Raw genomic sequence first — 16,456 nt, 5'->3', positions numbered from 1 at the left:
AGAAGCACATGAAATTTATAGTATAATGCCCAACTCCTCAATTACTAAGCTGTTGCTATTATCTGGCCATTTATTCGTAGCCTTAAGCTCTGGTCTGGCTGTTCACCCAAGAAAGATTCATTTGCCCTGAGCCTCCCTGTTTTCCTGACCTGTAAACTGGGGGTTGAGAACATGTAACCTACCTTGTAGGATCACTGTGAGAGTTGGGAGAGGTCTTGCATAAAGCTCAGCACACAAAATGGCTCCACCAACTGTGTACTTTACTCTGATTCTTATCACAATTAACTTCTCCCAGGAATTGAAAATTGGCTTAAACTCCCAACAACCACTGGAATTTCTTCTCAGTCACAACTCGTGGGGGAGAAATATTTGTATATTTCTCTTTCATAAACATAAGAACTGCCCAAGAGACATTTGAAGATTTACAAGCTTTTAGACAACCACCTTAGAGAAGAACTGCTCACAATAAAGCAAGTCTGAGGCTGGCCCATGAAAAAAAAAGAAAATCAGGTGCTTCCTCTATAACTCTGTTTTAAAAATCTTCTCCTTCTCTCAGAAAGTTAATGTTAATCAAACCTTAATAGGATCCTAGCTACTTTCCCAGCTCTCAGGTGTGATGAAAAGAACATGGGGTTTAAGGTCAGACAACCTGGGGTCAAAGGCAGGTCTGGAACTGTTGTGTGACTACAGGTAAGACAGTTACCCTCTCTGAACCTCAGTCTCCTCACTTAGAAAATGGGAAAAAGAATCATATCAACGTCATAGGAATGTGAGGAAAAGTCAAATGAGATGTAAAAACAGTCTGTAAAATGAAAAACACTATGAAAATGTGAATTGTTATTATTTACTGTTAAGAGAAACGATATCATATTTAACGCTCAATCCCAGAAACACGCTCAATCCCAGTAAACAGAGTCCCTCAGGAAGCCCCGCATCTCTGTGTCCTCCTCCTTTTTAAGTTGGACGTTGCTATTTACATTTTAACAGTCTTTTCACATCTGTATCTGCTATTATGTCATTTCAAATTGCTTTGGAAAGAGGCAAAGTATAAAAACAAACAACACCTCCCGGATCATTTATCCTCTGCTCTCAGTTGCATTTGCAAGATGGCAGTAGGGTCAGATTTGCTGTCTGCAGCCTGGAACCCAGGACTGGGTTCTCGGTTGAAGGTAGCCGGTCATCTCAGGAATCGAATCAGAAATGATACTAACCAGCCCTAAAGGGAACTCTCTCAGCTAAGGGGAAGCCTGATCCCAAAAATATTGCCTTGAATCCTCTGGTTTCATACCTTCAACCTCAAAGCAGAAATCTGCATTTTGTTTTCTGTAGAATTTTTAGAATAAACATGTCTTTTTGAAACTTTGCTTTGTCCACCTACTAGTTTACCATCTATATAGAGATGAAGCCAGCCTGTAATGGGTTTAAAATGAGACAGCCAGGTAGGCGAGACACTCAAGCAATCGCAGCGTTTTAAACACAGAATACATGTTACACAAACACCATTCATAAACCTGAGTCACAGACTTCGGATGGAAGCTGGTACATGTACAAATAGCCTGTGTATGTCAAACACAAGAAAAGAAGGGAAGTTAGGGGAATAAGATCAAAATCATGGTGCCCAATTTAAACATAATAAAAATCTCAGCCTTATTATTTACAACCCCAAGTATAACTCCTACCCAAGAAGGAGAGAATGTCGAATGGAAAATTCTAAATGAACTAATGTCCTCGTGTTGAACCAGACAGCACGAGTGATGCATCAGCATCACTGAGGCTATAGTACTGTCGTCTCACTTCTCAGCGGCCGGATGCCACAGCACAGAACTGCCACACCAGCTTTTTCTGGCCTCAGGACTGTTTGGGAAGCCTTAAAAGTTAGTAGTTTTGACTAGTGTTGATTAATTGACTCACCTTCAATGGCCCTGTGATGGTTTGGGATGACAACAAAACTGTACAGTTTGTGGCGGCGAAGAATTAACACTTTGAACATGTCATCAGTATTTTAAAAAATCATTTTTTCCTACAATTGCCCCCTTCCCACTTCCCAGCCCCCACTCCTGATTTTGGCCATAATTCTTTACCAACATACCGTCCCAAACTCAGTTCCCAACATCACTGGGCTCTTACAAAGCAGAGCAGAAAAATAGACACCCTTGCAGACTCAAGGCTGGTTACAGTCCAAGGCAAGTCTGCACACTTTCCAGGCCCCGCCCATCGAAGTGAAGGGCGTGGCCAGGGCTTGGAAGAAACGCGAGAGTCTCAGGTAAGCCCGTGACATCCTTGAGATCTTCAATCGGTCCTACAGACGCAGCCTTGACTCTGGGTCACCCAGTTCCTCAGAGGGCACCCTCCAGCCTTCCAGCCATCACACCCACAGACCAGGAACGCAGCATGAACTTCAGGGAGCCTTTCAATAAAGGGGATTCAGGAAGCAGCAATTCTCGTTCAGAAGAGGTTTCGTGTTTCATCACCCCACCTGCCCCTGCTGCCCAGAAGGGATCTACAGGCCAAGTGTGGGGTGCGAACGAGGAAGACTGGTACACAGGGCGACAACACGTGTGACAGCAGGCTGGCTCGGCCGCTGGCTGCTGCCTGCTTCCGGCTCCCAATTCCGAGTATCTGCCCATCTCTGTCTGTCACATCCCCACACTGGTCCCTGCTCCCGTCACCAGCAGGATGGACCGCACAGCCTCGGGCCTCTCCCATCTCAGTCTCTGTGGACGTGCGTGGTCTTCAAGTTAAGAGCTCACTAAAGTGTAGATCATGCTGGATGCAAAAAGAAGAGGAAAAAAGACGGCATTAGTGGGAGCCCTCAAAGGACTTAGGCGACCCTTAAAAGAGGCACCTTCCATAAGCCAGACCCCTGGCTTCTTTCTCATTCCTGTCATTAAAGCAACTTATCTGCTCCCCAAACTCTTCCCTCTTCTACTTCCCACCTCATGTAACCATTGTTACAAGGCCACACTGTGCCCCTTGGATGAGAGATATGACTGCTCTGAGCATCTCTCATTATTCTCAACAGGATAATAATTAGGGCTGCTATTCCTCTTTTCTGCAATTGCAGGGCAGGTCCCCAGGGGTCCAGGGTGCCATGGATTCTTTATGCCACCAGCTGCCACATGCATATGTGATGGCCATGTCCAGGGGCTCCGAGATTATGCTGGTTAATGTCAGTGCTGGGGAGAAACTCACCATCATGACTGTAGGGACGTGTGTGTGTGAACACAGGCCCTCTGGGCTCACAAACTAAATGAATTCGTAGCTGGTTAATTCCCCGGCCCTCTTGTTTTTAACAAAGTCTAGGCATTAAACATGCATTAAGAGCACGCGTCCTATGTCCTACGGTGGTGTTCCAACACCACAGAGGAGGGGTCACGCATCCCTGTGCCCTTAGAAAGGGCTGCAAGCTAATTCTGCAACAAGGAAGAAGATTCTATACCAAAATATACACTCTATCTGGCAGAAAGAAAAACAACTCTTTTATAACATAGAGAGAAGAAAGGAAAATCTAAGAAACAAAACCAAAGACAATGAAACTGAAGAATTCTGCTTCTAACCTCCAGCTGCAAAGCCCCATCAAGGCCCTTCTGAGGAGCTCAAGTTTTGCCTTTGAGAATCTGGTACACTTCATGCTCACGGAGCCTCACCGGTCAGGGCTGGAGCTACAGCAGTCTTATTGGACACGGGAAAATATGGGGATGAAAAGTGGATCACTCAAGGTCACAGAGCAAGGCGAGGAGCCACGTTCCAACACCAAAGCCAGTGCTCCTTCCACTATAACACTGAGCCTCACAGTATCTGTTCACTCACTTTCCTTCCTGCGTTCATTCAATATTTACTGAGTGTCTCCTGAGGGCCAGTCCCTATTCTCAGTGCTGGGAAACTGATGGAGTATACAGCCCCATCCACTGCACTGAGGGAAGGTACAGTTAAGCTGTAGCAACAATAAGGATTGGGCGAGCACCTACTATGTGCTGGGCACAACCAGGGCACTACAGATACAGAGGTGAATGAAACAGACGAAGTCTCTGGCATCAAGTACATCATAAATAACATACGCAGAGTGAGAGAAACGAACAGGAGGGGAGGCAGGCACAACCCAGAGTAACTGGTTAGGAGGGTGGTGCTACTTAGGTATTAGTACCATTCTGGTTTACACCCTTAATTTGAAAAGGACTTTATGCTGAACAGGCAGAATCCACACTGGACTAACCAGTTTCTATTAATTTTGATTTTAATATTAGCATTAGTACTAATATTCAGTCAGTTCAGTCGCTCAGTTGTGTCCAACTCTTTGCAACCCCATGAACCACAGCACACCAGGCCTCCTTGTCCATTACCAACTCCTGGAGTTCACCTAAACCCATGTCCATTGAGTCGGTAATGCCATCCAACCATCTCATCCTCTGTCATCTCCTTCTCCTCCTGCCCTCAATCTTTCCCAGCATCAGGGTCTTTTCAAATGAGTCAGCTCTTTGCATCAGGTGGCCAAAGTATTGGAGTTTCAGCTTCAGCATCAGTCCTTCCAATGAATATTCAGGGCTGATTTCCTCTAGGATGAACTGGTTGGATCTCCTTGCAGTCCAAGGGACTCTCAAGAGTCTTCTCCAACACCACAGTTCAAAAGCATCAATTCTTTGGCACTCAGCTTTCTTTATAGTTCAACTCTCACATTCATACATGACCACTGGAAAAACCATAGCCTTGACTAGATGGACTTTTGTTGACAAAGTAATGTCTCTGCTTTTCAATATGCTCTCTAGGTTGGTCATAACTTTCCTTCCAAGGAGTGAGCGTCTTTTAATTTCATGGCTGCAATCACTATCTGCAGTGATTTTGGAGCCCAGAATCTACAAGATTGTCTAGAACTAACACCCAAAAAATATGTCCTCTTCATTAGAGGGGACTGGAATGCAGAAGTAGGAAGTCAAGAAACACCTGGAGTAACAGGCAAATTTGGCCTTGGAGTACAGAATGAAGCAGAGAAAGGCTAATAGAGTTCTGCCAAGAGAACGCACTGGTCATAGCAAATACCCTCTTCCAACAACACAAGAGAAGACTCTACACATGGACATCACCAGATGGTCGACACCAAAATCAGATCGATTATATTCTTTGCAGCCAAAGATGGAGAAGCTCTATACAGTCAGCAAAAAGAAGACCAGGAGCTGACTGTGGCTCAGATCATGAACTCCTTATTGCCAAATTCAGACTGAAATTGAAGAAAGTGGAGAAAACCACTAGACCATTCAGGTATGACCTAAATCAAATCCCTTACAATTATACAGTGGAAGTGAGAAATAGATTTAAGGGACTAGATCTGATAGACAGAGTGCCTGATGCACTATGGATGGAGGTTCGTGACATTGTACAGGAGACAGGGATCAAGACCATCCCCACGAAAAAGAAATGCAAAAAAGCACAATGGCTGTCTGAGGAGGCTTTACAAATAGCTGTGAAAAGAAGGGAAGCGAAAAGCAAAGGAGAAAAAAAGTATTAATATTAAGTAGCCCCTATCCTGGGGTTTCCTGGGTGGTGCTAGTGGTAAGGAATCCACCTACCAGTGCAGGAGTTGAAAAGGACTCTGATTTGACCCCTGGGTTAGGAAGACCTCCTGGAGGAGGACATGGCAACCCACTCCAGTATTCTTGCCTGGAGAATCCCCATGGACAGAGGGGCCTGGTGGGTTACGATTCATAGGCTTGCAAAGAATCAGACACGACGGAAGTGACTTAGCACACGTGCACAACCCCCATCCCATGTAACCTGCAAAGGTCTCCTGCTCCACAAGGCAACCTGAGGAGGGGGTGGCAGTGGATGCTGGGGTGGTTCACATGGCATACGGGGCAGAGTCCGGCTCTGGGGTCAACTGCTAACTGTCAGTTAGGACCTTCGACACATTTCTTCATCTCCATGATGTTGTTAGGAACCCATCGGGAACCTCAAACTGTAAAATCCAAACCCCCTCCTTTACAGGGTTCCCAGTGGCTGTCACTCGAGTCCATCATTGTGCTCGACTCAGAAGCAGCTCTCCGTGCCCATGGGTCCCCTTCTGTCCCTGTGAGAGTGGCCTGGGCTGACAGTCCTGTGCTCACCGCAAGCCCTGGATCTAAGGAGCTGGGAGCCCCTGAGGTATGAGAAACAGGGTCTGTGAGGAGCTCTGAAGAGCACCAAGAAGTCAGAGTCAACAAAGAAGGCAGGACCCTGATTGCCGCCCAGGGTCACAGTGAGGCGGGAGAAGCAGTTATTTCCCCTTTTGTTTCGGAAACAAAGTCATTAACGAATGTAACATGAAGGCAGAGTCAAACTAAACCAAAGGACAGACAGACAGAATGTCTGGAACATGGTCAGTTACAGTATGATCACAGCCATCTAACAGGCAGGAGCCCCAGGACTGCCCCCACAGCTCAGCAGACAGAGAGCAAATTCATGAGGACTCCTATGCCTTCTTCCCTCCAGCACCTTAGGTTCCAGCAGTTACTGCAACAAAACTGAAATGAGGGAGCTTGATCTGCCATCCAGACTAAAGCGGATCCCCAGTGAACAGGGAAGGATCAGGGGAAAGTTCTTTCCTTGTTCTGCTGGCTTTGAAGAGGGACAACACTGCCTCTGGGGACAGGCCCCTCACCTATGACTCAGCAGCAGGGACTGCCCGCAGCCCCACAAAGAAGCTGAGCACACTCCAGTGAGGAAACCTAACTTCCCTGTTAGCCTAAGGTGAGCAAATCGCTAAGCCCAAGAAACCTTGAGTCACCTTCTGCAGGCTTCCCAAGATAAAAAGCAGTTTGAGCCAGCTTTCATTAAGACACTTGGGCCAATCTGCTGGGCACCTTGGAAAGCTCCAGAGAGGCTTCAGAGACCCTTAAGCTCCTTGCAAATTGAAATAGGCAATGTACCAGGACATTCCATCCAGGAAGAGGATAGAAGTGTCACCCTGAGCCTGAACCAACCCTTGACTCCAACAAGAATGTGGTAAAAAAAAAAAAAGAGAGAGAGAGAGAGAGAATGTGGTAGAATATTCTGAATCACCTCCAGGGCTGAGTTATTCCAGAAGTTATAGATGCGGTGCTTCTGAGTCTTCTGGACCCTGGGGATGCAGAGAGGAGAGGAGGTGGACAAGCAGCATCTCCTGGATGATGCATAGCCCTGCAATTCTGAATAAGCAGACCTGAGACCAAGAATCTGCTTGTTAAAAAGCATACCCTCCTCACCCCCTGATCCTAAGGCAGAAGATCCAAAGACCACATTTCGATAAAAGACTTTTCTAAAGGTTTCCCTAAAGGAAATCAACCCTGAATATTCACTGGAAGGACTGATGCTGAAGCTCCAATGCTTTGGCCACCTGATGGGAAGAGCCAATTCGTTGATAAAGACCCTAATGCTAGGAAAGATTGAAGGAAGGAGGAGAAAAGGGTGACAGAGGATGAGATGGTTGGATGGTATCATTGACTCAATGGACATGAGGATGAGCAAACTCCGGGAGATGGTGAAGGACAGGGAAGCCTGGCGTGCTGCAGTCCATGGGGTCGCAAAGAGTCGAGCACAAGTGAGCAACTAAACAACAACAACAAAGATTTTCTAAGAGCCACCAGTTAAGAGCTTGGTCTTTGGGACTCAACTTGAGAGGGACTTCCAGCTTTGTCACTAAGAGCTGTGACCACGGGAAAATGACTTAATGTCTCAGACTCAGTTTCCTCATTGTCAACAAGAGGGCAGTGACAGCATTTAGCTCATACACTAGGCAATATACGTCAAGCTCTTAGCTCAAAGCATGGCTTGGCTTTTTTTAAATTTTTAATTGGAGGATAATTGCTTTACAATGTTGTGTTAGTTTCTGCCATACATCAACCTGAATGAATCAGTCATAGGTATGCATATGTCCCCTCCCTTTTGAACTCCCCTCCTACCCCATTCCACCCATTGAGGTTGTCAGAGAGCACTGGGTTTGAGCTCCATGTGTCATATAGCAAATTCCCACTGGCTGTCTATTTTATATATGATAATGTATGTGTTTCAATTTTGCTCTTTCGTCTCTTCCTCTCCTTCCCTCATTGTGTCCACAAGTCTATTCTATGTCTGGGTGCCCACTGCCGCCCTGCAAATGTGAACCATCTTTCTAAATTCCACATATATGCATTCATATACAATATTTGTTTTTCTCTTTCTGACCTACTTCACACAGTACAGTAGGCTCCAGGTTCGTTCACCTCATCAGAGCTGACTCAAATGCATTCCTTTTCATGGCTGAGTAATATTCCGTTTATATATATACCACAACTTCTTTATCCATTCATCTGTTGATGGACATCTAGGTTGCTTCCATGTCCTGGCTACTGTAAATAGTGCTGCAATGAACATTGGGGTACATGCGCCTCTTTCAGTTATGGTTTCCTCAGGGTATATATGTGCAATAGTGGGATTGTTCGGTCATTTGATAGTTTTATTGCTAGTTTTTTAAGGAATCTCCATGCTGTTCTCCATAGTGGGTATATCAATTTACATTCCCACCAACAACGCAAGAGGGTTCCCTTTTCTCCACATCTTCTGCAGCATTTATTGTTTGTAGATTTTCAGTGATGGCCATTCTGACCAGTGTGAGGAGACACCTCATCATAGTGTTGATTTGCATTTCTCTAATAATGAGTGATGCTGAGCATCTTTTCATGTGTTTATTAGCCATCTGTATGTTTTCTTTGGAGAAATGTCTGTTTGGGTCTTCTGCCCACTTTTTGATTGGGTTGTTTAAATACTGGGTAAATGCAGCTGCTTTCCGCCTGCCCCCAGCCTAACTCAAACTCCAAGGCAGGCCCCTCTTCCTCGCCTGGCTACTGCCGACCAGACCACTTTGAGGATAGCGCTGGGTACCTGGAGATATTGTGGCCTGGTGCAGATAGGGACAGGAGAGCAAAGTGACAGGTGAGACACCTCAGGGATGAGCCCAAAAAGGAACAGGAAGGAGGAGGAGACATTTTCAGAAAAGGCACTTCCTGGGGTATCAAACCACAAGACACTCTGTTTAGAGCTATTCACTTCATTAGGATATTCTACTCAGAAGTGAAGTGAAAAGAGGGGAGACTCTTGAAACAGAGTTACAAAGTCAGCATGTTTTATTTAATTAGAGTGATGTTGCATAATATTGGGAGAATTGTGAGTATAAGCATTTAAGGACCCAAAATGCCCTTTTGTGAAGCGTGACTGCCCCAGGGGGTCTCTGTTATGGTCCCCAAGAATGCTTTCACATGAGACTAGGGGGCAAGGGGCGATAAGGCTATGCATCCGCGGCCACTGGTGACCTGACTGTCTGAGCTGTGGAGCTGCTGGGGGAAGGGAGCCCTACGGAGGAGTAACCAAGTGCACTTTACCAACAATCTCCTAAGAGGGGTTGGCAGAATGTGTTTTCACTGTGTAGCTCAAAGGCTACACCTGTCAGCTGGCAAGGTAGGACCTTGTGCCCCTCCCTCTCCTTCATACAGAAACCGTTAGATGGCTCCAACCGTCCCTGCCAGGCCAGGACTCCAATGCTCAAAGGCCTGATATCCCCTCCACTTGCTACAGGAGTCAAATCCACCAAGAGGAGCAGAAACTCACCAGTAAAGGTAGTAGAAGAAGGAGAGGAGATAGAAGGCCAGCTTACACCACGCCTCCTTCTGACAGTAACTCAAGGTGTCTGCGTTCATGACCACCGGTGGGTCATAGGCGAGCTCGGAGCTGTCTGCTGGACAGTGGAAATACCTGCAGGAAGAGCAGACATGCCGTCATCGGCTCTGAGACCTGGGAGGGACATGGGAAGTCATCAAGGCTGAGTCTTCCTGATGCCAGGCTTCCCTCTGAGGAATCGCTGCCAAGCAGTCATCTGCATTCTGCCAGAATCACTGCCCAAAATACAGCCGAGGAATCACTAACCAGTGGCTCGACCACTGTCTTCCAGCAGGTGGTAACACCCGAATACGCAGACCCACCAGCGTCACATTCGCCCCACACACAGGTGCCCTGGTAGAAGGAAACCGTGTCACTTGGGAGGTACCAGGAAGAGCCTCCTTTCTGCAGGGATGTGGGTGGGTGAGGGGTGGTCTGTGTTGTGGGCAGGTTGGGGGGTGTTCTGCTATGTGTACAGATCTGGGCATCACTAGGGGCACAGGTGTGTGTGGACGTCAGTTGTATCTCTGCCTCCAAGTGTTGCTGTACCACAATTCTACCATACATATTCATTACTTTGGATTAAACATTAAGTCGTTTTGGATTATCCTCCTCCCAGACCCTCTTTTAAAATCCCGGGTACTCTGGAAGGGACATCACATTCCCACTTGAGCGTGGAGGAGTTTACAGGTAATTTTCTCCTTGAGAGAAGGATGAGAACAACAAAAAGAACATTGGCCACTGCAGGGAGAGAGCTGCTCCAGAGGGAAACGGGGTGAACCCAGACAGCGGTGGGAGGAGGGGGCAAACGCAGACTTGGTGTCAGCTTCAAAACATCGCCTTGGCGCAGCGTGAACCAGCTGTGCTCACAGGAAGCAAGGCTGTGCTGGCTGAGACCTCGGGAAGTGGTCAGGCAGGAGGTGAGTCCTGCCCCTGAGGCTGTCCATCTGTCTGGCCCTTACAAAGACACTGCCCCCAGGGTCTCAGCCAGCACCTCATTCAAAGCCAGAGAACAAAGTGCAGCTGAAATCGCTCTGCAGCTGCTTTTTTGTCAGTCTGGTGAGGGAATCAGGAAGCCGGGTGCAAATTAACGGCTCCTGTGAGGCTCTGGGTCCCACCATGGTCCTCGAGGGAAATGGAGGACCAGGCGAGGGGTGTGACGGGCTTAATCACACCGCCTTTGAAGAGCATCCCTGTAACGCAGCAACTCCCTGAGCTGGTATTTCAGTTTCCTCTTCATCCCCTTCAGAGGACTGCGCTGACATTATCTGTCATCTATGCTGTGCTGAGAGGAAATCACAAGCCAGATTCAATGACATCTGCCAGCTCACAGCCCTCCAGGCCACTCACTGCTCCTCTTCCTGGGAGCACATTTCAAAACCTATTTGCTTTTGCTGTGCCTTGTTCCCAGGTGACATCATTAAGTGAAGGCAAGGGTGGCAGGGTGGTTGAGTGGCTCAGGGACTGAGCTTCTTCGAGTCAGCCATTAACCTCTCTGAACCCCAACTTCCACATCTGTAAAATGGGGCTGAAACTGCCTACTCCAAAGGGCTCTTGTGACAACTGTGTGAAGTGATGGGTCCAAACAAACTCAAAGAACAGATGCTGAACAAAAGTACTGCCGTTCTACTTGCAATTAAGCAAACAAAGCTAAGGCAGAGGGGGCTTTAACTGCCCTAGAAACATCACTGGGCTGGACCTTCGGAGAAAGGAGAGAGAGGGAGTTCAAGGACTCTGATTTGTAAAGGACACTTCCCCTCCTCAATCCTTTTTCTTTCATTTTCTGGGTACTTACAAACTGCCAGAACTAGGCTAGATCTGTCAGGGATTCAAAAACATAAGGCTAACTTCCTACTGGCAAGAAAATTGCAGTCACTCCCTTATACACGGAAACGTTCCAAGTGGAACGGCATGGCTAGCTCTCCCTCCCTCCCTTTTGGAGGGGTGATAGCCCTAAGAATCAGTACACTAACCAAACTTTGGTAAATAAACCACATTTTTGATACCCTGGATTAACAACGCACTGTTTGAAGAACTCTGGGACAAATGACTTTTAGAGGGAGAAGAGCCAGCCGTCAGGTGACAAAGACATGACCTGTGTTCCCTGCAGAAATGGCCCTGCCATGTCCCAGCTGAGTGATGCTGGGTTGTGACTTAAACTTGCTAAGTCTTTGTGACCTTTGTGTACCACCCACCCTTCTGTTGTGGATAATGGAGGAGGCAGACATGGAAAGTCTCTGGGTGGGTACGCAATCCATTTTAACACCATAATGTTTCTATTTGACTTCTCTTTAAATTCAGATTTTAGTAGGTTACCTTTACATAAAAGGACTTTCGTACGTAACTGAATCATCTTCATTCCTCCCTAAACCTGCATCCTGCTCTTGGTCACCTCCTAGCCACCCAGCCTTGACATGCCCCCTCTTCCTCACCTCCTGTTTCCAATTATTGGCCAAATTATGTCCAGTTTACCTCTCCAGACCTCTCCCCCTCTTTTCTCTCCATCCCAGCTTCCATTACCTGGGACAAGCCTTCATTCTTTCCACCTGGAATTTCACCAGAACCTCCTAATTAGATTTCATCCTTAAAATTTCAGCCTCCTGCCCAGCCTTCCCACTGCTGTCAGGGTCACCATCCTGAAAATTGGATCCAGCAATGTCATTTTCCTCCTGGAAAGCTCCTGAGAGTGAGCCATTCCCTACAGAAGAAGCGTTTCCAACTTCCTACCAAGTCATTTCAGACCCTCCACACCTGATCCCCAGCTGTCAACCTCATCTCTGCTCCCTTTCATCTCAGAACCGCACAGCCAACCACACTGAACAACCGCTGCTCCCCAGAACACCAGGAGCTCTCTTACCTCTGAGCCTTTGCAAAGGCTAGTCCCTTAACCTCGAATGTGCTTTTCCAGATTCCCCAGTGCTGCCCCTCCATTCCTCTACATTCCACCCGTGCTCCTCAGACACCTGGTAAGAATATATTTCCCTCCACCACCGGGGTATATATTCCTTGAAGGTAATATTATATTTTACATTCATCTTAGAATGCCCCCCAGTGTCTGGCCTCTAGTATGTCTTCCATATGTTTGCTAAATGAAGGAGTGAATGTTCTAGACGTGACTGAATACAGGCTATACTGTATGGTGTAATGGCAATGATTAAATATTTGTGGGGCACCAAAAGTGTGGCTCGTTTATCTGTACAATTGCATCTTTTACTACTTTGGTATACGCTTCCCCCACCCCCAACCCACCTTCTATACCCATATGGTGATTTCTCTTTTACAAAAAGCCCAGATCATATGATCTGATGCATGGTCTTAGCAGGGAATAGAACATTTAAAATCAGAACTGTCCCAGAAAATGCAGCCCATCTGGTAGGTGGGTTATTTTTATTAATGTATAATTCATATGCCAAAAAATTCACCTTTTAAAAGTATACAATTCAGTGGTTTTTAATATACTCACAGCATTGTACAACATCACCAGTATCTAATTTCAGAACATTTTCATCGATTTCAAAAGAAAACAGTGTACCCATCAGCAGTCACTCCTCACTCCCACTCCCTTCCTGCCCCTGGCAATCCCCACTCTACTTTCCATCTCTATAGATCTGCCGGTTTCAGACATTTCTTATAAATGGCTTTTTGTGATTGGCTTCTTTCCTTGTGGCTCAGCTGGTAAAGAATCCGCCTGCAATGTGGAAGATCTGGGTTCAGTCCCTGGGTTGGGAAGATCCCTCGGAGAAGGGGAAGGGTACCACTCCTGGAGAAATCCATGAGGTCGGAAAGAGTATTCTGGCCTGGAGAATTCCCATGGGGTCGCAAAGAGTCAGACATGACTGAGTGACTTTCACTTCACTTCTTTCACTTGTAATGTTTTCAGGCTTTGTCCATGGTGTTGCATCCATCAGTACTTTATTGGTTTTTATTGCTCAATAACACTCCATTGTAAGGATACATCACATTTAGTTTCTTCATTCATCTTTTGATGGAAACTTGGGTTGTGTCTTTGTTGTTGTTGTTGTTTAGTCGCTAAGTTGTGTCTAACTCTTTGCAACCCCATGGACTGTAGCCAGCCAGACTCCTCTGTCCATGGGGTCTTCCAGGCAAGAAAACTGGCGTGGGGTGCCATTTCCTTCTCCAGGGGATCTTCCTGACCCAGGGATCAAACCCACATTTCTTATGTCTCCAGCATTGGCAGGCGGATTCTAGATTGCTGAGCCACCAGGGAAGCCTTGGTTTTGCCTACTTTGTGGCTACTGTGAATAATGCTATAGCTGCCTTTAACACTGATCTGTGAGGGCTGAGGCTGTGGTTAGTGGAATCTATAGGAAGGACCTTCCCTCACTGGACTTACTGGACTGCTATCTGAGAGCAGCTTGCAGGGAAGGCTTTGGGGTAAGGGTCACCCAGGAAGGGGTGAGAGGAAGGCACAGCTGGCTGGTCCATGTGGGGGGTGTCATCTCTACAGGGCAGGCTGCCCGCGCAGGAAAGGGAAGGACGGAGCAGTCCCAAGCAGACTTACCTCCAGAAGTGATAGAAGAGCAGAGGGACATTGAGCCCCAGGGTGAGCCACTCCTGAGCACACAGGAACATGATGCAGAAGAGGCTGTGGATGGAGTATTCTGGCAGCACCAGCTGAAGAGGAAGCAGAGACGCAGGCCTGAGTGAGGGGGAGGAGAAGCCACCCCAGCCTCTACAGCAGCTGACGTCTGCCTGGATCCTGCCTCCGACACGCTGCTGACACACAGCCCCTGCCCCGCACAGCATCACAGAGTCACTGCCCCGGCCACTTCTGGTAAGTTCTCCTCTTATGTGACCAGAGCCATGCTTTATACCTAGCCCTAAATGGACAGAGGCCCTCAGCACCCTACATACCAGAACAGGGCACTTGCTTCACAGGGTCACCCATGGATGACCCCCCTGGGAGAAGCAGAAGAGGCCATCCAGCCCCCGTGATGTCTGACCCCGGGTGGGAGGCACTGGAAGAAACACTGATAGGGTTTTCCGTGATTCAACAACTGCGCTGCTCCTGTTTTCCTAGCCCCTATGCATTCACATATGGAGACTCACAGACCTAAAGCAAATATTAATATGTGTGCACGCATCCTAAGTCACTTCAGTTGTATCCAACTATTTAGTTCAAATAAAGGAGAGCTGGGGAAACGGCATTTTGCTTGATGGTGGATGGATCCAGAGGAACCTGAGAGGAACAACATGTAATGATAAAAGAGGGAAACTTGAACCTCCGGAGGGAAAAGAGTCCAATCCAGATCAAGAAGGGTCAGACGGTAGAAGGTGACCAGCAGGAAGACCAAACCTCCCAACCCCAATCCACCCACACTGGTGTAAATGGTAAAAAGAGCTCAATGACTATGAACCAGCCCCTCCTAAGGGTGGTTACATCTTAACAGAAAGTAAAGTTGAAACAGAAATCAAAGTGACTATAAAAGAGAAATCTGGTACCCAGGCAAGTAGCAAGGAAACCCTAAAACAGAGATATAAATGTACCATCTTTCTCACTCATAGAGGAATAAATATTTAATGAATGAGTATTTAATGCATGTATACATCTATGTCGGGGTGGGGGGTGGTTAGTCTCTGGGCATTGTTTAGACCATGATGAACGCTTTGGTCCAGCTAGCATATTCTAACCATCCTTCAAGACCTGTCTCAAACACCACTTTCTAATGGAAGCTCTGCCCATCCCACCGCACCGCTCCCCCACCCTAAAGGTTTCAGCCCCACAGGATGCTTTCTGACCCTCACCCAGGGGGATTCTCCACGTCCATGATGGAGTCATAACCTTCCTCCCACCTCTCAACACATCTAGATCTCTTCCAGGATCTACTCCACAAGTCTATAAACTGTCCTGGCCAAACTCTATTTTTGCACTTAGTAGAGACTTAGCAAGTATTTGACAAAATCAATTGAACTGACCATGCGCGCGAGGCTGGAGCATGGCTGGCTGGCATCAGGGATGCAGCCTGTGGCCACAAACCAAAATTCCTCTGGATGGGAAACAAACTGCCTCTAACTGTCCCATCTTGGGGAAAGAACACGACCTCGGTCTCTTTCGTCTCTCACTTTAGTCAGATTAGCCAACTGGCCCAGATGACAGATACAGTGAGGGACACGCATTTGAAATAAATACATGCAGAGGCACACGTGGAAGAAATGCATTTTGTAACTAAGTGGCATCTTCTTTCATCTCAAGTCCAGTGAAGAATGAACTGCATTGACCCACATCTTACAATTCTCAGGCAGTAATCCTAGAATCAACATACAAGAGCCAGCCGTGACCTCAGTGGGGGAACTGAGCACAGCCAGCCCCTAAGAGCCTGGACCACGTGGTAGGAGGGGGTATGTCCCATCACTTCTCCTCCCAGGGCCTTGCAGCCATCTTTACCAGCCCCATCTGTGCCCAGCCAAGGCACCGCCTCACCTCCTCCTGCTTAAAGAGAAAATCCCCCTCCTCCCTTCTCCAGTTCTCAGCCTGCCAGCTCCAGGGGGCAGTGGCTGTGACCTCTACTACTTACATCTCTTCATTTTTTAATCATCAATTTCAGACACATATGCCAAGGTAATTAACATGTTAAGAGACAGCCACCGCGGGCCTGGATCATCCCCGTCTGTAGCTCCAGTGACAAACCTCCGACTGATTACAGGTCCCCCTGTTCATCACCATCACTGCTTCTCTCTTCGGAGCTTGATTTATAGTGGAAGCTGCAACCTTCTGAGCAGGGAGGATTCGTCACTGTCACCACACCGAGGAAAACTGCTTAATGGGGGCCACCTGGGTCCACAGGGGACACAAGCTGAG

At 47.3% G+C, this 16,456-nt stretch overlaps 1 protein-coding gene across 2 annotated transcripts in view; it reads right to left on the bottom strand.

The window, feature by feature from the left end:
- Window positions 1-2,738: 2,738 nt before the first annotated feature.
- Window positions 2,739-16,456, bottom strand: part of CNIH3 (cornichon family AMPA receptor auxiliary protein 3) — a 131,019-nt gene continuing 117,301 nt past the window's right edge. For both annotated transcript variants that reach the window (XM_068986474.1, XM_068986476.1), the window contains 3 exons: window positions 14,159-14,271; window positions 9,589-9,732; window positions 2,739-2,766 (listed from right to left, as the gene is read on the bottom strand). In XM_068986474.1, coding sequence (XP_068842575.1) covers window positions 2,739-2,766; window positions 9,589-9,732; window positions 14,159-14,271 — 285 coding nt within the window. The remainder of the gene's footprint in view (window positions 2,767-9,588; window positions 9,733-14,158; window positions 14,272-16,456) is intronic.

The sequence above is a fragment of the Capricornis sumatraensis genome, chromosome 14, assembly GCF_032405125.1.
Source record: "Capricornis sumatraensis isolate serow.1 chromosome 14, serow.2, whole genome shotgun sequence".
Classification (NCBI taxonomy): Eukaryota; Metazoa; Chordata; class Mammalia; order Artiodactyla; family Bovidae; genus Capricornis; species Capricornis sumatraensis.
This window is presented reverse-complemented; position numbering and strand designations above follow the sequence as displayed.